The sequence below is a fragment of the Nuphar pumila genome, chromosome 5 (genome assembly GCF_984573655.1).
Source record: "Nuphar pumila chromosome 5, dmNupPumi1.hap1.1, whole genome shotgun sequence".
Taxonomy (NCBI): Eukaryota; Viridiplantae; Streptophyta; class Magnoliopsida; order Nymphaeales; family Nymphaeaceae; genus Nuphar; species Nuphar pumila.
Genome location: NC_143253.1, coordinates 97,771,075 through 97,794,185, shown reverse-complemented (window position 1 = coordinate 97,794,185; position 23,111 = coordinate 97,771,075). Strand labels below are relative to the sequence as shown.

The 23,111-nt window shown below is 38.0% G+C and overlaps 1 protein-coding gene across 3 annotated transcripts; it reads left to right on the top strand.

The window, feature by feature from the left end:
• Positions 1-4,346: 4,346 nt before the first annotated feature.
• LOC149837881 (mitochondrial-processing peptidase subunit alpha-like) lies at positions 4,347-22,776 on the top strand. Of its 3 annotated transcripts, none has more exons than XM_090007523.1 (13): positions 4,347-4,530; positions 7,288-7,548; positions 7,633-7,839; positions 8,036-8,203; positions 8,349-8,558; positions 8,642-8,722; positions 8,847-8,913; positions 13,349-13,446; positions 19,029-19,101; positions 19,200-19,270; positions 19,349-19,398; positions 21,279-21,391; positions 22,543-22,776. In XM_090007523.1, the coding sequence occupies exons 1-13, from the start codon at positions 4,492-4,494 to the stop codon at positions 22,587-22,589; spliced, it is 1,485 nt and encodes a 494-aa protein (XP_089863649.1). In that variant the 5' UTR covers positions 4,347-4,491; the 3' UTR covers positions 22,590-22,776. The 3 variants fall into 3 exon arrangements, with proteins under 3 accessions (XP_089863649.1, XP_089863648.1, XP_089863647.1); XM_090007522.1 differs by having other exon boundaries at positions 7,633-7,929; positions 8,349-8,516; XM_090007521.1 differs by having other exon boundaries at positions 7,633-7,929.
• The last annotated feature ends 335 nt before the right edge of the window (positions 22,777-23,111 follow it).

Below are 23,111 nucleotides of genomic sequence, written 5' to 3'. Positions count from 1 at the left end.
AAAACTTGCGAGCAGGAGAGTGAAGTCTCAGGCCATCTCGTAGGAGAGTGAAGTCTTAGTCCATCTCGCATCTCGCTATCGGCTGTCCAAAGAAAACCGACTCGGCACCTGTACCCATAAAATGAGTCAGTTTCACAAAAAACCGGTAGGTGCGCAAAATAAAAAACAAAAACTAAAACATGATAAAAAATCGAATTTTATAGTTATAGCAAGAATAATTAACTACGCATGCAAGTATTATATGTACAATTGATTCTACATGTAGAGAGCAGTTAACTAAAACATATAACCAACCCAAGATGTGAGCCAACACAGTAAGCAGTTCATGAAACTTAAGAGTACACAACATTCGGTAATGTGAACATGATATATTTAGTTTTGATATTAGCTAGACTGTGGGTACGCACAGACGCGAAACGTAGAAACAATCAAGACTAATCTGAGGGTTTATTATGCCATGTATTTTTTATAACCCGGATAGTTGATTGAGTCCGCTCCTAAGGGGACAACCAGTGACCAAGAGAGAATTCTCCGAAAGCATTCGTGGCCACGGATGCATCATACTTATGCAGAAGACCATGAAAGATACCACCTAAGATAATTTTCAGTAGTCCCTTTTCCCTAACTTCAATGACTAGTGAAGACGAGTCATTTGCTCGTGGGATGATTGTTAACAACCTGTTCATCAGAGTTTTTGTACCATCCATCCTCTCTCTTGATGAACCGCAAGAGGCGAATGAGCACGATAGAGGTTACTTAACTGTCACCCAATTCTACATGCTCTAGTCCTATAGACCCACTCAAGCATCTTGACTATGAAGGCGTAACATTATCATTTGGTGTGTTTCAACAAATGTGCTTGTTGCACGCTTCAAGGTTCCCTCGACCTCTTGTGCTATTCATCGTAGTACAACATATCATCTCTATTTAAAGGCAGGATTACGATGGTAGGCATGGGTTTCTCAAAAGATAACCATATATAAAGTTTGCATAATGTAAATTCATGCTTAGTCATTACCATAGAAGTATCATACATGGCTTAGGATTGCCGTGGATCCAAGCATTTCCTCCCAAGTAAACTGACTCGGGTTGAAGCTAGCTGCATCTAACAACGTATAGAGAAACACTAGCTATGCTATGCATGGCTGCACACACGAGAAGTTTGTAATCCACACAGAGACACCCCCTTCTCGAGACTGGAGCGTTGGTACATAATTTTACATCTCTTCGAAAAGAGCAAAAATTGGTATGCACACCCGCATGCCCTGGGAGGCTCGCATTGGACTAAACATAAAAAGCAAGACCTCACAACAGGTGTGGCAGCTCAGAACAAAAGCAACGAATAGCAGAAAATGCGACAACAAAGCCTGGGCACATAAAGCGCGGCGACAACAGTCAAGTAAATGTAGAAAATAAGACTGTGCACATCAAGCGCGGTGACGACAGAAAGTAAAAGCAGAAACGTAAAGACATAAAGTAAGTGCAGAGAAAGTAATTACAAAAAGTAAGCCTGGGCATATAAAGCGTGATAGCAACATAAAGTAGATGAAAAAAAAAGCATGGGCATATAAAGCGCGGCGGCAACAGAAAGTAAAAGCAAAAACGTAAAGACAGAAAGTAATTACAGAAAAAGTAAATATAGAAAGTAAGCCTCGGCACATAAAGCGCGATGATAACAAAAGTAAATGCAGAAAAAATAAATAGGACAAGGATCACAAAATTGCGTCCTTGAGTTAAAAATATATGTATATACTTATACGTGTATATATATATATATGTCTTTTGCTTTTTTATTTTTAATTATCTTTCATTTGTTTTAGTATTTTGTTCGTTCATTGTCCTTTCATGCAACTTGCCTCTACCTTGGGGGGTTGCGGTTCTGCGTACGTCGACGAGCGTAAGTGAGGATGGGCTCGGGTCATGAGGCGCGAGCGTGCTTCGTTGCATAATGTGCAAAGAACATAACGTTAGTAAAAAAAAAACAAAAGAAGGGGCAGGGGTCGATCCCCTACCTGACAAGTAGATGCAGGCGGTAGGGGCATCGCCTCTGCCTGACAGAAGGAGGCAGGGCTTTGCCATGCCTGCCGAGAGACTCGAACGGTAGGGGTGAAGCCCCTGCTGAACAAATGGAGGCAGGGCCTCACCTTGCTTACCGAAAAACCCTGGGCGGCAGGGGTCGAGGCCCCTACCAGATGAGAGGAGGTAGGGCCTCGCCCTGCCTGCCGGAAAGCCCGAGCGGCAGAGGATCTGGGCCCCTACTCGACGGGAAATGTGAAGAGGAAGAAGACATACAAAAGAAGAGGAAAAAGACAGCAAAGGGGGGGTGGGGTTACCTGAAGACTGGCGAATGACGATGAGCACCGGTGTCGGGCTCCTCTGACAAACCAAAAGAAGAGGGAGAGATGGTTGACAGGGGGTTTTCTGTCAGGGTGGTCTCTAACGGAAGGCCGCCGAGGATGCAAAGAAGGGAGAGAGGTAACAGGGAGAGACTGTGACAGAGGGCGGTGGTCGCCAGTGGCCTGCCAAAAAACACAATAGAGAGGGAGAGAGGGGGGCGAGCGACAGATGGGAGGCAAAAAAAAAGGAAAGAGGGTTTTGAATGAAACCCTCGCCCCCCCTACGTTGCCTTATAAAGGCAAAGGGGTGGGCCCCCCAAAACCCTAATGGGTTTTGGATTCGGATCCGACCCAGGTCCAAAGTTTGTTTTAGGTGGGTTTTACAGTGCATGCTCGATCTTAGCCCAATGATGTATAAATTAGGACTGATATGTGGACCATGAGTCCATCTCTCAACCATTGCGATGCAGGGTTGATTGCTGAGATAAACTCAGCTAAGCCTTTAGGAAAAATATTAAAACAGATAGCATAATGAACACCTCAATGGTGGTTTCTGGGTAGCTATACCTTCATTTGTACCTGATGAGTTTAAATGATCAAGAGAAATAATGCATTAGAAATTTAGAAACACTTTTGTTATATGCATGCATAACACAATATAACTTGTATGCTGCTTTATGTAAATGAATGCTATTGCATACAAGCATGCATGTGAAAGAAAAGGACATGCCTTGAGGTCATGTGATTAACCAGTTTTCTGATTATATACACGAATGAATGCATATTAAATGTTGATTTAGACTTGTATGTCTTTAAAGCATATAATATGAAATTGAATAACTTGTATGTTTTTTTTTATTTCATATGAGATATACTCAAAATGACATGATATGCAAAATGCATACGAGTTTGGATGACTTATGTTTGAGAAGTAATGCTCTTATGAGGAGTATATTGAATCATATACTGTTTCATGATGTATGAAATGCATGTTTATTTATATCGATTATATAATCATGAATAGATATCCATGATATGATGTAACATGTCTTTATCTTTGAATACTTGGAAGTTGTATTAATGCCCAACAACATTTTCAGATATCAGCATTGAGGGTGCAACATGAAGGACTCACAAAATTCTACCAATTGGACCTGAGACTACTTCTAGTTCTTGTGTTGGTTTTTGGTTTTGGCACCTTGTACAAAATAAATGATATTTTGTGCAATTGTTACACTTTGAATGAATAAATGTATTTTTGTGCCAAAACCTCGTGTATTACAAAATGTTTTGCAAAGAGGTGCAAAATGATGTTTTGTCGAGCTTTTGTCTAGAATGTAATGCATCCGAGGTTTGAACCTTGTTTGCAAATGTTTTTGTTGTCGTTTGTAAATGTTAATTTTAAATTTTCAATTTTCATGTAATTTTAAAAAGGGTTAAAATTTTGGGGGCATTACATTTTTTCTATTAAAAACTGAGAAAACTTATTTGTCTACATGGGTTTATAATTTTTACGTAAATAAGGTGTTTAAAACAACAAATCATTCGGGAAGTCTATAAATTAACATAAAAGCTTAAGCTGACTTCTGAAAATCTACACAAGATTCACGTGTGGCAAAATAAAATTCAAACTGGATTGGGATCTAGATCTCAACCCACATTGATCTGTTTCTGACCATTATGTCCCAATCATAGTCACAAATATCAGCGAAAATATCATGAAAATTGTGATATTCTGGCCCGGGTTTCAAACGACCATATTATTGCGATATTTTTAAAATATCATGATATTATTGTTTACATCAAAGTGTTACAATCTTGCTGCGATATTTATTTTTATATCAAATTTTTGGAGAGAATGACTTTTTTTTTCGTCTTTTATTACACATTTTCTATTCTTTGTTTATTTTTGTTGATAATTTTGCCGATAAACAAAGACTCTCGATTTCTCACGAGAATTTGGCCGTCGTTTTTTAATTTTTGTCTCTACTAAAACGGTAAAACCCTAACCATTTGTCCTTATCAGACTCGCAAGATCCTACCCGTCCAGAAAAGCGAGGCAAAAGAGTATAAAAGGGCAGCCCCGTAACGCTGATGTTCTTCCCGCGCGGCGTCCGTCTTGATCGGGAGTGAGCGCGTCGGAGGCGGGAAAAACATGTTCGGGGCTGCCCGGCGCCTGCGACTCCACCGCAAGGTCCCCCCCCCCCTCTCTCTCTATGCTGAGTGAAACTCTAGCCTGCGCTCTCTCAGAGCTCTGTTCCAGTGTGATCTTGAATGGATTTCAATAGGGGATTGAGCATGTGCTCGTCTGCAAATTAGGGTTAGGGTTTTTGTTGGCTCTACGATGCTTGATTTTTTCAACTTTTCCATGTTTGAGATGATCTCTCTGTGTGTGTTCGTGCGAACGCGCGCTTGCCTGTTGAGGGTATGTGCGACACAGACACACACCATGCGTGCGTGGGCACGTGTGTCTAGTCTCAAGTCGGCAACTGAAAGTAGAGTTGCTGTTTTAGCCCCAAGGGGTTTGGCGTAGTGGGATGGGGCCAAGGCCGCTGGGCGGGTGGTCTAGGTCCAAATCCCATTGGCGTCATCCCGTTGCGCGAGCCAAAGCATGGTGACTCACTGGGGGTGAGGGGTAAGCCCAGAGATTTTTATGCTACTAGGAGAGCTACTGTAAGTAAGGCAGGCAAAGCCAGCGTGATTAGGTCTCTGATCTTGGGGGTGGTTTCTCCGTGTAAAAAATCAAGAAAAATAAAGGAGAGTTGCTGAAAATATTTGAAACCTTATAGGCAAGTTGGTATTCCAAGTTTTGTGCTTGCCAAGTTATGTGCCGAGTAGTGGTGGTGGCCGTAATAGTAGTAAGCGACATGCTTCTGTTCAATCCGTTTGTGATGAAAAAGGAGTCGATGGTGTTATCGGATGTTGCAGTTAGCACAATAGGCAATGGAAGTGGTTGGTTGTACAACATAACCGGTTGGCTGTACAACATAAGCAATGATTATTGTTTATTACACTTGCATAAAAGTGTATGTGTGGATAAGTCAGCTAGTCCAGGAATGATTGTTAGCCGTTTCAAATGCGCAGACATCAATGATGCGTAATAAATGAAAAGGTTGCATCAGATGCGACTAAGTAGAGGTTGAATTCATGTAATGTGCACATGGGTGGAATCATGGATCTTGGAAATGAGTTTACAGACTCGTGTGTAAGGAAGAATAATTTGAAGAGGAGGTTTGATAGGAATTGGAAAGAATTGGGTTGTAGGGATTTGGAAAATTATTTGTGGAACCATTAGCTTTAAATAGTGCTAGACTAAAAAAATTTTGCTGTCATTTTTTAGTATGCACCATATTGTGCTGGATATACACATGCAATAGCAAATGTCTACTTCAAGACGAAGGTCATAACTCACAAGTTGTAGTATTGATTAATGGATAAAGGATCAACCATATTTTACTAAGAGGAAGAGAACAAACAATTAACAAGAAATGCATCTTCCCATTTTAGCATAGACTAGTGATCTTAGGTGCTATATGAGTGGATAGATAGCTGCATATGAAGCATCAACCTAGGAGGAAGTAACTAGAAAAATGCCCAAAATGAATCATAGGTTAAAGCCTTAGTTTCATTAGGCAGGTTGCAAAGAGATGCTTGAGGTCTCCCCCAATGTTGTCAGGTGTGTATCGGCCTGTATCTGCCAATACTTATAGTATCAGCAGAAAATCAATATGCATCATCCGGAAATCAGCTATTTTTTAATAAGTGTAAAAAATACTAAAAATTATTTTTTAATATTTAAATATTATTTTAATGGTTTTAACACATGTCAGTTTCTGATTGACACGTAATGTTTTTTTTATAATTTTTTTGCCAATACAAAACGATTCACTTGAGTATCGGTCAATACAGCTGAATCGATGGCCAAATGATTCAGGGCTGATACTGATATTGACAACATTGGTCTCCCCAAAAAGTGCTATATACCTAGAAACAAGTGATATTGGAGTGTGCTGGTACGAAAGTTTATGATTGAAAATGAGTCTTTTCTGAAGGAAATGAACAAAGATAAGAAATATGTCGCCTCTCAACAAAAATGTTGTAACTCGATAAAGCCTGAAGGAGCCAAGGAGTTATAATTCATTTTTAATGCTGGATATGAAGCTTTATTGGAAATTTATAGGATGACAAAAAAAAACCAGTACACTTGCCAAGCCAAGGGAAAGGAAGATTGTGGATCTTGGTCATTTAACTTATAGTAAGAACAAATACCATCCAGGTAAAAAGAAGACTGAATTAAAGGTAGATGGGAGAAATATTTTAATTTGTTAACTGAGGAATGTTAACTTGTTTGCATCAGGCGGTTTCTAATATTATTGTTCCTAAGTAGATAATTACAAGCCCTTGAATATTCAAACTGCTTAGATATTTTCCCTGAGACAATTGAGTTGATATCACTGTACTTATGTGTTATTTGAATGTTTACCTAAGATGGAACTACCTGTGCACTTTGCTGTATGAAGTGGAATATCTATCTATCTATCTATCTATCTATCTATATATATATATATATATAGGAGAGAGAGAGGGGGAGAGAGAGAGAGGTGATTTCATTAATTTTTGTTAGATTTACTGCATGTGACATCAGAGTTTTGTTGTTGGTACTTGATAGTTGATATCTATGACAATGACCTTTTCTTTCTTTTGTTCTCATGAGAGCATCTGAGCAACTGGCCTGCATACGCTAGATTAGGGAAGTATGCATGTGCATTCTGGCAGTGTCTGACTTTAAATTCCTTTAGCGGAAACATCACACAGGATTGTTATGATACCTGTGAGCTATGGTTTTTTCATACTTTAAGGAAATTTTTTAGAGTGGGTTCTTCCTTTTTTGTTATTTTATAGTTCAATATATTTATGTTCTTTCCCAATTCGTTCATTTTCAATCCTGCAGATCATTGAAAATGGATTGGTTAATGTCAGATGTACAAGTACATCCTACCAGGGCGACAAGGCACAGGGGACTTTATTTAACCACTCGCTGCGGGGATCTCATACCAGTTTCCGTGGAAAATATGCAACAATTTACCCTCCTCTTGTTCATCCTCTGCCAGACCTTAACCTTCCTCCTTATCTTCCTGACTATGTGGAACCTTGCCCTACTAAGATTACAACACTTCCAAATGGCTTGAAGATTGCATCCGAGAATATCCTGGTATCAGCTGTGTTCCTCTTTGTCATTCAACCTGGTGCATCTTCTTTGTTCTAACTTTTAACAATGTAATTCACATGATAACAGGGACCTGCGACTTGCATAGGTCTTTTTGTTGATTGTGGTTCCATATATGAGTCAGAATGGTCCGCTGGTGTTACACATCTTTTGGAAAGAATGGCATTTAAAAGCACTAAGAAACACACTCATTTGCGTGTTGTACGTGAAGTGGAGGCTGTTGGGGGGAATGTTGCTGCATCTGCCTCAAGGGAGCAGATGGGTTACACATATGATGTATTAAAATCTTATCTACCACAGGCAGTTAAATTACTCATTGATTGTGTTAGAAATCCGCTGTTTCTTGAAGACGAGGTCAAGGAGCAGGTTTTTCTTTTCCTACTGCTTTGTTGGTAATGAAGATTTGGAGTTTTTTTTTCTGTGTTAGGTTTATGGTTTCCTCTCACCCATTCATTTTCGAAAATGGATGTAGCTGGCTAAAGTAAAAAGCGAAGTTGGAGAAATGTCGAACAATCCACAAAATTTCCTTTTGGAAGCTCTTCATCCTGTTGGTTATTCTGGTGCACTGGCCAATCCACTGATGGCATCTGAATCAGCTATTGACCAATTAGTTGGTTCTACCATAACAAAATTTGTTGATGTGAGTTCTGTTTGGACTGTCTAATCTGACATGTTTAAATTGGGGTATTTTATGTCTGTATAATAGGGAAACTCATTAGAAACTGTGATTTTAGGTTGTTGATGTATTTGCCAACTATTTTGATGTACAAATTACTAACTGGCAGGAAAATTATACTCCCGAACGGATGGTTTTGGCAGCATCTGGGGTAGACCATGAAGAACTATTGGCTATTGCAGAACCATTGTTGTGTGATTTAAGAAGGGGCCCTCCCATTGAGGAGCCAAGGTCCATTTACATTGGTGGTGATGTTAGATACCCAGCAGACTCTCAGGTTATCTCGCTATATCTGGGCATTCTCTTTGCTTTTTCTCAGGTGCTATTTGGTTCGTTTATACATTTCATCTTCTTTTTTATATGTTGCCTCGGATGTGTTTGAATTTTCCTTTTGTACTATAGAAGTCTCATGTGGCTGTAGCTTTCGAAGTACCTGGAGGTTGGCGTGAAGAGAGCAATGCAACAACTATGACTGTTTTGCAGGTACGAGGTCTATATTCGTTGTTTATATTCATGCCTTCAGGATTGGAATCTTTTTGCTCTCATTCCACATGAATCATGCTCTTGCTTCTAGCCTAATGTTTTTATGAAACTTATAATGTACCAGACCCTCATGGGAGGTGGTGGTTCATTTTCTGCTGGTGGTCCAGGAAAGGGAATGCATTCTCGCCTATGTGAGTGACTATAGCAATTCAATGGTGATACTTTCTCAGACACTATGCAGTTTGTTTCATTCATCAAAATCAATAACCTAACCTAGTCTTTGCATTTGCTTGATGGGGATCCATGCATAGGTGCTAGAGTGAGGCCCAATGTAAGAGTTTGAATACATGGATAACTATGTCACATGGGTGCGGGTGCGGCACTTTCAAAAACCTTGGGTGCGGGGGTGCGGCAGGGCAAAAATGTAAAAAAAAAATTTATATATATATATATATATATATATATATATAATTTTGAAGTTTTAACAGTTAACATTGTCATAATATCATTCATCATGCATGCAATATATCAACCTAAATATCAATCAAATAAGTAAAGCAATTACATAAATCAACCTAAATATCAATCAAATAAGTAAAGTAGAAAAAAACTAAATTACATACCAAAGTATATCCTGATGAAGTAATGGATCTTAATAATTTTGTTTTTCATCATCAAATGCATCATTAGAAGGAATACTGGGCTCAGCTAAATCCATGTTTGTTATGTTGAAATCATGCTCTCCCTCGAAGTCACACTCTTCTGGGTTTACATCCCAAAATTTGGATGTTCCTTGTCTGCGTTACAAACCCAATTTGAAAATGTTAAATACAATACAAGTATATTTAAATAAAAAACTAAGAAATAATCAAATAATTAAGAGAGCAAATTAGTACCTGTATTCATCATTGGTTCGCAAAAGTAATCGAAGATTTGAATGAACATATACTAAATCCTCTACACGCTTGCTGGTGAGTTTGTTTCTCTTCATGTTGTGAATTTGAGAATATGTGCTCTAATTTCTTTCACAACAAGATGAACTAGCAGGCTGCGATAGCAATCTTAATGCAAGACGTTGGAGAAGAGGTGTTTCTGATCCAAATGTTGACCACCATGTGATATGATCTATATTATCCTCTTATCTCGTGAATAATGTCGGTCCATATAATCTCGAAGATGAAAATTTTCCAAACTCTTGTGTGACTTGATGTAGAAGATATGCTTCTGGAAAAAGTCTTGTCGTACACATATTTTTATGTCTTGATAGCTCTGGGTCTAAATTTGGAGGGACACGACCAATACCACCAGCCCGCCACTTATTTGCATAATATTTTGGATTAAGAGAATGTGTCATGCAATGCAAAAGAGTGTTGCTCTTATCCCATCTTCTGACTAAAATTAAATGAATATGATTAAAAAATTTTGAATCATCCAATACAGGATTTTTTCTTCATGCTTGAAAACTATAGTTTATTTTTTTTAATCATATTATCCCACATTTCATAAACTCTGTGAAGCATGGGCTCATCCTTATCAACTTCTCTTAGCATTTCGCAAATATGTTGCGTAAATTGAAGGAAGTATACCAACCTGTCCCAAAACTCATCATCAAGAAAGAATTTTTTAATTTTTTGAGCCTTGATATCATCATCAGCACGATAGAATGTCCAATTTAATTCTCTTCACCATCACAATGATGGACGCAAAACGTGTTTCAACGACCTTCAACAATTTCAGGTCAGAATGCCTATTAAATATAACATTAGCACGATGATGGTTAACAACAAAATTCCTAATGCTTTTGACATTTCTTTCTAAATCTTCAATCCATGAACATAAAGCATATGCTTGTGAATTTTCTTCTTCTTTGGGGTTGCAGATGCTCTTTAGGGTTAGATTTAAGCTGTGTGCTACACATGGAGTCCAAAAAATATGAGGGTACTCACTCTCCAAACTCAACGCTGCACTTTTACAAACTGAAGTGTTGTCTATAATGATTTGTACAACTTTTTGATCACCCACTTCTTTTTTGACTTATATAAACAACCCCTTCAAATACTCTGTATTTTTATATTTCCCAGATGCATCAACTGCTTTCAAGAATATTGGGCCACTAAGCGAACAAGCAATGAAATTGATCAGTGGACGCCTTTGAATATTTGTCCATCCATCAGACACAATAGAAACTCCATTTTGCTCTCATGAATATTTTTTAATCTCCAGCAACCTCTCCACATTTGCCCTCTTCTGCAAGAAGTGTGGTTTGTATTTTTTCTGAACTTGAAGGCACATAGTCACTCAAATTGCAATTTGCCAAGGATGTTGCTAAATCTTTCCAATAAAGATTTCTAGCCGCATTAAATGAGAGTGAACTAGAATAAAAATACCTCTCAACTTTTCTATCAAATTCTTCTCTTCCATATGTATTGAATGCTGCTTGTATCGTTCCTCTACCTCCTACATTGACTTTTCTTTTTTTTCAGTATCTTCTTGGTGGCTTGCAAATGACACACTAGCTGCACAAGAATCGATCATTGTCTTTCTCTTTTCATATTCTTCTTGTATTTTCTTGTATTGTCTTCACATTGCCTCATCAACTTTTCTGCACTCTTAAATGCCATATCCTGGTATCTTCAGTAAATGAGCCTTCACTCTTGTGTAAGACCCAACAAAATCACTTTCGCAGAGCTTGCATCGAAATCTCTTGTTTCCACCACCTCTTTCAGTTTTTGCAAGTTTATCTACATGGACCCATAGTGGCCCCACATCATCAATTCCACTACAACTAGCAGCAGAACTCACATGTTGGGACGAGGATAACGCAAGTCCTTTCCCTTTATCCGTCATTTTTATCCTAAAAACACAAAAAAAATACATTCAAAATTTCAAATCAATTATACAGACATTATCTTGATATAAAAATATATATATATATATTATATATATATAATAAAATCAGGAGCAAGGAGGGGGGATCTGCCCCTCCCCTACCAAAAACAGGGAGGGACTCAACCCTTCCCCTGAAATAAAAGGGAGCAGGGACGGTGGCTCGACCCCCTCTCCTGTCGAAAACAGAAGGAGTAGGGGGGCTCAACCCCTCCCCTGCCGACTCAACAAGAGAGCTAGAGGGTGGGGCTCAGCCCCTCCCCTGCTGACCCAACAAGAGAGCGAGAGGGGGGGCTCGGCCCCTCTCCTGAAATCAAAAGGAGAGGGGGGCTCAGCCCCTCCCCTACCGACCCAACAAGAGAGCGAGAGAGGGGGGGGGAATATTTTTTTTGCCCTAATCCTCCTTTTCATCAGTTTTTTTAACGTTCGAAACGTAGATGGAAATGACCTTGGGTGCGTTGACCGCACCCAGGGTCGTGTTGACCGCACCCGGTGCCACACGCGCACCCGCGTCGCATCGACGCGGGTGCGACACATGCTTTGCCGAGTCCCTGTGACTTAGATGGACATGCTCAATCAGCTTAAGGCTTGTAATTGGAACTAATCTAACTTACAATCCTGTCACAGTTGGTTTTAGGACTTTAATATTTCTTTCTCTTCTCCTAATACAGGTTGATTGAGCACTTAGTTGTCAAAGGTGGCGCCTAGGTGCAGCCCCACCGCCTGGGCGACCAGGTCTGGGTGGTGGGGCCCTATTTTGCCGCCTAGGCTGTCACTGCCTAGGTTTTTTTTTTTAGTTTTTTTTTTTTAAGATTTTTTCGAAGACATATCATTTGTTTTCTTTGAGGAGAAGAAGAAGAAAGAAAGAGAAGACATGTTATTTGTTTATTGCTTGTATTATGTCTATCGATGAGAAGAATAGGAAGAAGACATCATTTGTCTATTGTTGTTGTTAAATTTTTTGTATACATGATTTTATTTTTTGTGTATTGTTCATTCACATTGTTAATTGTATGGTTTGTTTATTCAATTGTTAATTTATTCTTAATTTGTTTGAGAAGGTTAAGGTTATGTAATATAATTATTTTACAGTGTTCAACAACATATTATTTGTCTATTGCTTATTATTGATTGATTTTATGTTGTATACATGTTTCTTATTATGTTTTTTTTATGTTTTAAAAAAAACAAAATTTTTTTGGGTACCGCTTAGGCCACCTAGGCCTTTTTAGGTGCTCACCGCCTAGGCTCCGCCCAGTGCCTATGACAACTAAGATTGGGCAAACAACTTAACATATGCATGATATATGTGTGGTGTGTTGAATCATGAGGTCCAGATTAGTCTACATCCTCATATAAAGAGATTAAATTTGGTCAGATCTAATCAACCTCTTAATGATAATGCTTTATTTACGGCTGCTATTATATATTGTAGTTTTAGATAATTTCATTTGATACTAACTACCTTGATGTTGCTATCCAAGGCAACACCGCCTTGGAACTTTGAACTTGGTTACAGATAATAAAATTTATTTTCATCCACTGTAAGGCACACTTGTTAACACTGTGTGTGTCTGTGTGCGTGTGTGTTACGTGGACATTAGCATTGCTTAGAAGGCTGTTTGCTTTTGAGTGCCTTTGTATAGACTCTTCAGTAATATAACCACTTGGATAAATCATTCACTTAATTATGTAGTTGTATTGTTTCTCTTTTTAATTGTATCATTGTTGATGGTTCAGATCTACGTGTCTTGAATAGATATCAGCAGATCCATGCATTTTCTGCTTTCAGTAGTGTATACAATCAGACTGGCATTTTTGGAATCCATATAACTACGGTAAGCTTTGGAGCAGGTTGGTGATGATGGCTTTAAAAATATATAGCTTATGTAATCCTATTTTAGGTTCTCCACAGGACCAGGTTGGTACCATTTGTGTTGTATTGCTTAGGTCTAGTTTTTCTACCTTGCAAGAAGGTTGCCTTTGTGTAGAACCAGCCTTTCTGCTTATCAAAATTGTATAATCATCTTCACCTATTTTTTATTATTGATGTGACTATGTTTAGACCATTTGATTCATGCAGCTGCTTCTTTTAAGAACAAATTTGGAATGTTGAGTGAATAGGAAGTACTTATATTTTAATGAACAAAAAGTAAAATAGCTGTTATTTGTAATAATTATGAGCATTAAATGTTGATAGTTGAAGAATATTAAACTTAAAATAGTATCAATTTTGCGCATCTGCCTAAGGATATGACTAAGTGGGTAAATGAGCTATGGCACAATCTTACTTGATGCAGGGTAGACTGATCATGTCTGTTCTAACCAAGGTTGCCAGACTAGGAAGTAGAAGCGGGAAACAATACGGGAAGCGAAAGCGAGAAGCGATGCATTTTAAAATGTATAGGAAGCGAGAAGCGATGAATAAAAAAAAGTAATATAAGAATTGAATGGGAATCAAAATGAAAATCAAATAAAAACTAAAATAACACTGACTATTCTTAAATTTCATGATTTTTAGTGTAAAAATTTAATTTTTAACAAAATCTAAAAATGATGACTGCCAATTTAGAGAAAACACATGGAAGTGAGTGAGAAGCGTGAGAAAAAACATATAAAAACATGAAAAATAGAGTGAGAGAACATAGGAGAAGAATAAAAAGCATAGGTGAAGCATGGAAAAATCGAATTTCTTATCAAGTTTCGAAAGCGAGGAGTATCAGGCTTCCGAAGCGAGCTCTCTGGAAGCAAGCTTCCCCACCTATCTAAGAAGCTTTCGGTAACTATGACAAATAAAAGCCCCAAGGGGTTTTCGGTAGTGGGAGGGGGCCTTGGCTACTAGGTGGGTCTTTAGGGTTCCATTCTCACAATCCCTTGCATATAAGAAGGGGCAAATGAATTGCATCCTTTGCTTGTGCCGAAGCAGGCATCTCCCTAGGGTTAAGGGTTGCACCACGGGTTTATAGCATTGGGAAAATGACCATAAGTATGGCAGGCTTAGCCAGTGCGACTAGGTCTCTGATTCAGAGGGTGGTTTTCCCGTTCCTCATGGAAGAAAAAAAACTATGAAAGTTGCCATTCTGTTTGTTGTATATTTTTCTAAACAGTTGTCAATAGTCAACTAATTGATTGGATCATAATAAGGATGTGTGACACTATATGTGAAGTAATAGACTGCTATAGTTTTGTGTAGTGGTCATTACAGGTGCCAATATTAGGAGATTGGAGATCTTCATGGAGAAGTGTGATCTTATAGAACTTTCACCACGTGGCAATAAGTTTTTTCCACCGGTGTCCATCTGGTCTCATAACAGAGTAGATGTAACAACCCAAATTCACCCCTTGAAAATCCTCAAGATTTTTTTTTAAAGGTGAATAACGCAAGGCCTTATCAATGGTATTGCTCCAACTAGGCTAAGCACTAGGGGCCTTGCTTGAGCGCATACACGAACATATATTAGCCTATTAGAACTAAGTCTGTGAAGGAGACAACCAAGGACAAAAACCCTTTGTAAAAAATGAAAATACATCTTTTTATAAAAGAAAAAATACATCCTACGGATTTGGGGCACATCAAAGATTCAAAACCCACGTTCCACAAGCCAACTATCCATTTCAAACCATTTTTGAAACGAAATAGTTCAAACTATAATTAAAACTTAATAAACTTCAGATTTATTCCACAAGTTTTCATTAAGATCCCATAGCATTTAGAAACAAGAAACCATACATAATTTATAAATTCGCCCTCTCCAACGTACATGTCCTGCCATCACTGTGCTCAGCTAAGTCTTAGCCTCATCATCTGAAAATATTAAACACCAAGTGAGAACCACAGTTCTTGTACGAAACTTCACATTATCTAACAATAAGAAATAAAACATAAATCCAATAAACATCAACCTTATAAAATATAAAGGCACATAAAACAATTCTAATATGATTACAGTCTCATATGATACATGAACCAATGCAGATATGATACATGAACTAATGGATACATGAATTAATGGGCATGAAGTGGCTTTTATCTCCTTATTGACACTTGCTTTTGAATGCATGGGCATATTTCTTGCAAACCAATTTAAGTCTGTCTCCCGACCCAGTTGTGGGTACTGTTCATAGTAAAAACCCGAAGCACAAGGCAGTTCCAATTGTATTTTAATCACACACAATTGTATTTTATTAACCGGGTCCTGCACATGTCCCTCGACTGATGTCAGGCATCCTCACCCTAAGTCGAAACATTAGGCATCCTCATCCAATGCCAGGACGAAAAAGGGCATCCTCACCTAGGCCGCCACCTTTTTTTAGGTATACCGATACGTTAATAGTTGAAGCCATCATCACCATCCCTGGGCAAAATGGTGAAAACGTCCTTACTACTGTGGTTGGGAACACAAATCTCCATATCAGGTTCTTGGGAAAAACAATACCACAGAGTTTCAACACCACGTTGTTCCCCACGACAACTATCTAAGGATTCCACCATCATCAGAGAACAACCAATGCGAAAAATTTGTACATTGGTTAGGTATCTTTTACCTCTTAAATTTTCATACATTCTTTCTACAAGAACAATTTGTACATCATCTGATTGGGCTACCTCCTCACTCGGACACAAAAATCTACTCATCGTGTGCCAACGAGTGTAATTAATCATATGCATCATAACAACAATTTAAACGATGCATTTACACAATTTTCACATAAATAATGCACTAGCCCATAACTTCAATAAGCTCATGTGGCTTACCAACATGCCACATATCATAACATCATGCTGTACATTAACATATCATGCTTCATATTATAACATTATGACAAAAATTTATAAACATAGCATTAAAAATATATTCACCAATAATGATACAAGTCCATAACCTCAATAGACTCACGTACTCTACATCAACAGATCATGTGTCCATTTGGTTCACCTCTAGAACCAATCCATGTTTATCTGATTCATTTATTGGACCATGACATGCAATAAAATACAATTCCCAATTTTGGGGTTGTTAGGACAGAATTTACCTATCATTGTAAATTATGCCATAAATCATCAAGAACGATTTAGGCTTTGGGATTTTAATAGAGGATTTACACATGTTACATGCATAAAGGCAAAAAACCCAGACCTTAACTCATTTCAGATTAGAAATTAAAAATTCTCTAAGCGCAAACTGTTTCTGTTCGCAGAACAATCTTGTCCAATTCTGGCTTTTCAATGAAAAATCAATCATAAATCATACAAAACAAATTAAATGTTGGGATTTTTATTGTAGGTGGCTTGATATGTCTAATTAAGTTCCCAAAAACCCAAACTTAAGTTTGATTCCAGCAGAGAGCTAAAAATCATGTAATATCTGTTGTTTCTGTTATTTGACAGAACATGCTTTAGAAAATCAAAGTTTCTGGAGCAACTTTGATTTTTCATTTTCAAACCATGAGGAATCAACCTCCAATATTTTTATAGTGTTTTCTTCCATATCTAGACTAACACACATACAAATCTCAATTGTAAATCATGAATATTTTGGAAATTATGATTTTTACAAAAATATGCAGTTTCCACATGCTCCCTGTTAGGACAAGATTCTTGTATCGACTTGCAGTTTGCATATCTCCTAAACCACGACTCATCTGAGTATGAGATTTTTGCTGGGATTGCTTTCATATGTATGGAACATCCCCATAATTTTTACAAGATTTTTGGATTCACGGTTTGAGAGAATCAAAATTTTTATCATGACTAGTCGAATCAAAATACACAAAACATGCAATTTTCAAGAAGCAAACAAGAACTTCATATTTTTTCATAAAAAACATAAAGAAAACACATCCAACGATTTTGATCCATAAAGAACACATCAGATTCATCCTTGCACACATTTGGTCATGCTGGAATCACCAAATCCAACATATAACATGAATTTAAAACCCTAATCCAATCATTTTTCAACGAAAAACAAGATCTATCCCCCCTACATATTAAAATGTTTTATACGAAAGTCAATCATGGGTTTAAAAATTAATCCAACTTAGATCGAACCATAAAAACACGATCCTATGCTTGATTGACCTATACTAAATCCCATATATATTGAAAAACGTAAAATCTTTACCTTGATGCAGTTACGAACGATATAAACACCACACACTCGAACAAAGATCAAATCACAATGTAGCACTCCCAAAACACTGTCAGAACGCGAAAGAGATAAAAAATCCCTTCCCTAAAGCAAGTGGTTGCTATCCAAGGCCAAGGTACATACCTTGTATCAGACCCAACACACAAAACGAATAAAAACACGAGTATAATTGGATCTTATGACCGTCGGTCACTAAAAACAATATGGAGAAAATATCTTACCTAGGCCACCAAGAGCTCAACTAGGGCTGGTCGGTCTTTCTCCCAAGCTCTCTTCCTCTCTCCCAACGTGTTCATCTCTCTTTTCTCTCTCTCCCTTGAAAAACATAAATGGGGGAATTAAAAAGCTAAATTTCCTCTTAAATAAAGGAGGTTGGCCTATTCCTATTAGAAGTCCTAACTCTAGAGGCTTCTTAGGTGACGCCACACCCTTGGGTTCAAGTTTTCTACTTGAAAACAACTACTACTTAGGCCTTCTAGGATCTTCCACTAGGAAGGTTCCACCTTGGGTTTCCTAGAAATTCTCTAAATAAAGTCAAAAGTCAAAACTAATTAACTTGTTAATTAAGTTACCTAATCTATATAGTCAAAAGCGTTAGGCGGTGCCTAGTCGGTAGACCCCTAAAAAAACTAGTCAAAAACTAGGTGGGACTAGTCGGTGCCCCAATTAAAGTATAAAAAAGTACACAAAATATATATAAAAATATGTTTAGTTGTTTTACTAATAAGATGTTTTCATTACACAAATACAAAATTACACATGCTTTCACAAAATATATTAATATACATGATTAGAATATACATATATATAATTGTACACACACACAAAAATATATATATATATATATATATATATATATACCCACCCCTGGATGTGGTTTCCTCTGGGAATTTACATTGTGAGTTTTCACAAACTTTATCAATGAATAGGCACCTTCTCAATGTATTATATATTAAAGGCTTCAGGTTCTGCCCTTGGCTTTTGTCATCCTAGTTAAATGTGCTCACTGTTTCTTGTAGAATGCCCTTTGATAAAATTATTCCTTCGCCTTTTTCCAACCTCCTGCTATCATGTTTTGCTCTGCCCTTTGTTCTTGTCATGTTAGTGAATTTACTCATTATTACTTGTGGTGGGATATTCTTTGATAAACTCATTCCTTTATGTTCTTCACCCTCCTGCTCTCCTGTTTTCTCTTTTTCCTTGTGACCAATGTGGATTTAGCTCTTCAGCATAGACTTGAATCTAGTGCTTAAATGCAATTCTTGCAGGGATCAGATTTTGTGGCAGATGCAGTTGACATTGCAACAGAAGAATTATTGGCTGTTGCTACCCCTGGACAAGGTTTGTTGCCTTAGTTCAAAGATTGATCTCTATTGGAGATTTCTCCATGCTTTGTTTCATATACTTTCAATTATTTATATCTTACTCTGGTTTTGCAGTTACTGAGGTGGAACTACGACGAGCCAAGAATGCTACCAGATCAGCTATTCTGATGAACCTAGAATCCAGGGTACGGCAGTATCATAGTTTTGCACATGTTCAAGTTTTGATTTTATTGGTCTTTCTAATTATCCATTTCCTTGTGCAGATGATCATTTGTGAAGATATTGGGAGGCAAATTCTGACGTATGGAAGCCGGTATTTTGTCCATCTCTTTCTCTATGGATGTTTCAATTATTTTGTTTAATTATGATGTGTTGGCTTTTCTTATGCTTAAGCTCTTTTTTTATCACTGAAAATTGTTACCTTTCATATTTCTAGTCTCTTTTAACACCTCTTCTTTCCTTCTCTTTATCCAAGTCTTTCTGGCTTTTAAATGTACTCTGAACCAGGAAGCCTTTTCTTACGATGACAATGTCACAATCTGGATGGTAGCACACTAGTAGTGGATTAGTTTACTATGGTCTTTATGATTGGGAAGCTAGCACATGATTTATATCTGTGATCTTTCTTGTGCTCAAGTTTGAGAATGAGCTTTTTGATGGACTTACAGGATCCTTGAGTATCTGGGTTATTTTTGTATCTTTGCAGACCTTTGTTGCCACACACGATAAATATTCAATTTGCAGGAGTATGAAATGCAAAGGAATCTCTTTGAGTGGTGCAAAGGAATCTCTTTGAGTGGTCTCATGTTTTTTGATTGACTGAAACCTTAGTAGCATCTACCAAAAGCCAGAATGACCTCCCCTACATGGTATTTTAAGAATAAAACTTGTTAACGGTGATGCAAAGCTTTTCTGAGAAATGGCCATGGTTTCTTGGATGGCAGTCTGGTGGAAAACCTGGATTTTTCTGTTACATTGAAATCAAGTCTCAGATCTTGTTTTGCATGAACACTTTGCAGCATAACCAAAATTGTCTTCATGATCTGTAATTTGTATGATATGAATTTAACTCATATTGGATAACATCTCTGTTAGAATATGGGTGCTCTTTATTTATATATATATGTCCAAATATATATATAGGTATATTTTTGTGACTAATATTCTTTACCCCTCCAGGGGTATTTTGGTCTTTTGACCCATTAGGGGATGAACTGTTTTTTTTGTTTTTATTTTTCTTTATTTTTTGACCTTTGTTATATTGTCAAGGGCATTTTTATCCTTGACAATATAACCTCAATATGGCTGTTGGGAGCTCCCAATGGCTAGCCGTTGGGGAGGGCCCTTCAGCTATATTGGGAGCTCCGCATTCCCTCTTTTGTATATAAATATGGGACCTTGAGTCCCTTGTATTCTATGCATTTTGTGTGCATTGGTTCATCAATAAAGAACATATTTTTTTTAATGTTTGAGTGTTCTTGATTAACCCTTAAGTGGCTTTTGTGTTTATGCCTCTTTGAGGATTTGCTTTGTGCCTCTTGTATGAGGTGTGTGGAGGCTTCTTGATTTCATTACATCATCGTTACCTTAACTTCTATCTCATAAGATTTTTTCTCTTTTCCCTTTTTCCTGACAATCTTAGTCATCGGATGCACAGATGTGGATTGATCTCTGGGTAGGTCTGCATCGTTGGAAGAATGGTGCTATTGTATCTGTTATTCTTTAGCTGCCTACAGTGTTCCCTTAGCTTACAATCTTTTAGTTCCTTCTTGATTTCTTGTGACAATGATGAACACGCTTTCTGTGAGCTAGAACACAATCTAATCTATCTATAACGTTTATGTTAGATTATTTTACCCTACCAAAGATCCCAATTAATGAATTGATAGGTCATGAATATCAGTGTCCCCGAACTGGGTGATCTGTCCATGACCAGGGTCAAGCTTCGGTGAAACCAGGAGGTTGGAACCAATTGATTTTGGCTCAACTAATTTGACTTTTGATTTGCATCTTTAGGCAACCTAGATATGTCATTTTATCTCATTGTATCTTTCATATGCATTTAATCCCTTATGAAACACCTATCTGAATGTTTTGTGTATGGTAGGCTTAATGCGACCTCTGCTTATCCGTGCTATCATCTGAACATGAATTGTTACTTGTAGAATAATTAGAAATAATGCTTGTCTACAGGAAACCAGTTGAGCATTTTCTGAAGGCTATAGATGAATTGACTCTTGATGGCCTTGTGATGGTTGCTCAAAAGATCATTGCTTCTCCACTTACAATGGCTTCATGGGGAGATGGTATCTTCTATTACATCTATTTCTGTGAACTTCTTTCATAAATTTCTGCTTTTAATGTTACTTTGTATTCTTATTGACTTGGAAACAGAAATCTACATTCGTGGCATTTTTAGTGGCAAAAACCACTCAAAACAAAGAATTATGACCCTTTTAAGCTTTCAATACCAGTTCTGTTTTTGGACTAAAAAAAGTGGGCAGAGGAGATCTCAAGGGTTTTAACAACTCGAGGTAGGGGTGGGCAACAGGCCGGGCCCCAGTCAAAGCCCGGCTTTCAATTGATGGGCCAGGACAACTGGTTTGGGCCCGGCCCGTTGGGAAAACCCCAGCCCGCGGCCTGCCCGTTAGACCCATGGGCCTAATTGGGCCGGCTCGGTTTGAGCCGAGCTTGAACCTAACTTATAGACCCAAGCCCGGCCCGTGGCGGGCTGGGTCGGGCGGGCCGCCTGGCCCTATGCCCACCCCTAGTCTTGAGGTCTGTCAATGTGCGCTTGATGATTGGGGGGGTTTCTCTTGTCTAGAAAAGAAAAGAAGGAATAAAAATCAAAAGTGATCCGGGTCTCTCTCTCTCTCTCCTGCATGCTGCATCCTGGTTCCACCACTTTATCCTCACGCCCCTTTATTTACTCTTAACCCTCTCTTTCTAAATACTGACCTTAGAGATTTGTTTGTTAAATATTCCTGTCTATGATACACTGTCACAGGGACTCTCCAACTAGGTGCCGCACCCGCGTCGCACCCGCACCTGCACCTAATGCGGTCAACCTGACCCTGGGTGCAGTCAACGCACCCAGGGTCATTTATGTCCAACTTTTGAACTTTATATATATAATTTTTTATATTTTTGCCGCACCCCCACACCCAAGTTTTTTTAAAGTGCCGCACCCCCGCACCCGCACCCATGTGACATAGATGATACATGTTTATTAGAAATTTTTTCTCTTTTCCTTTTCAAACATCTCTATGCAAAAATCACTCCCTTTTTTTATTTCTGTTTTTTGTTTTCCCATGAGAAGCAAAATAGAAGGAGATTAAATTATTGGGCTATTGATAGTCCTTTTAGATTGTGATACACCACCCATTGAACCATTCATTACGTACCATACATATCACTAATTACTTTTGATAATTTCTTTTGTTTTCCCCCCTTGCAGTTGATAGTGTCCCAAGCTACGAGTCAGTTGGACGACAATTTCGGTAAAATTGAATTTTCGTTGTTGTAAATTGCTAGCTGGTTTTCTCTAAAGATTAACTATTGTTGTGATTCTAAAGAAGATGGATTTCCTGTATCTTGTTCAATGACACTATCCCAATTCTGAGGATGCACGCATCATCATGTCACTAGCTCTTCAGTTTTAATTCATCCTTTCATGCATCTCTTTCAAGCATCTCTTTCATTGCATATAAAATTCCATTACTATTGTTGGCGATGCCCTTGTAGCTGTGTGCTTGCACATGTTCCTCTGCTTTGTGCGCATCATGGCATCATGCACCTTTCTTTTTCTAGCTTGATGTTGACTGGATAACCAACATACGACTAAAACAAGAACTTGGTCAATTAGAGTGTGTTTGCCAGTTTAAGAACTTATCCCATTTTGGTGTAAAGCATAAAGAAGTTCTATTTCACCATTTTGGGGTTGAATTTTTTTATCCCAATCTGATTAACAAAACTTTAATTCCAAGGTTGGTGGAGGAACGACTATGAACTCTCCTAGGTTACTCA

Bases quoted from the DNA above. Each gene is read 5' to 3' on its own strand.
- LOC149837881 (XM_090007521.1), top strand. From the start codon at position 4,492: ATGTTCGGGGCTGCCCGGCGCCTGCGACTCCACCGCAAG. The intron at 8,723-8,846 runs GTACGAGGTCTA...ATAATGTACCAG, and splicing joins CAACTATGACTGTTTTGCAG to ACCCTCATGGGAGGTGGTGG. The intron at 19,399-21,278 runs GTATTTTGTCCA...GCTTGTCTACAG, and splicing joins ATTCTGACGTATGGAAGCCG to GAAACCAGTTGAGCATTTTC.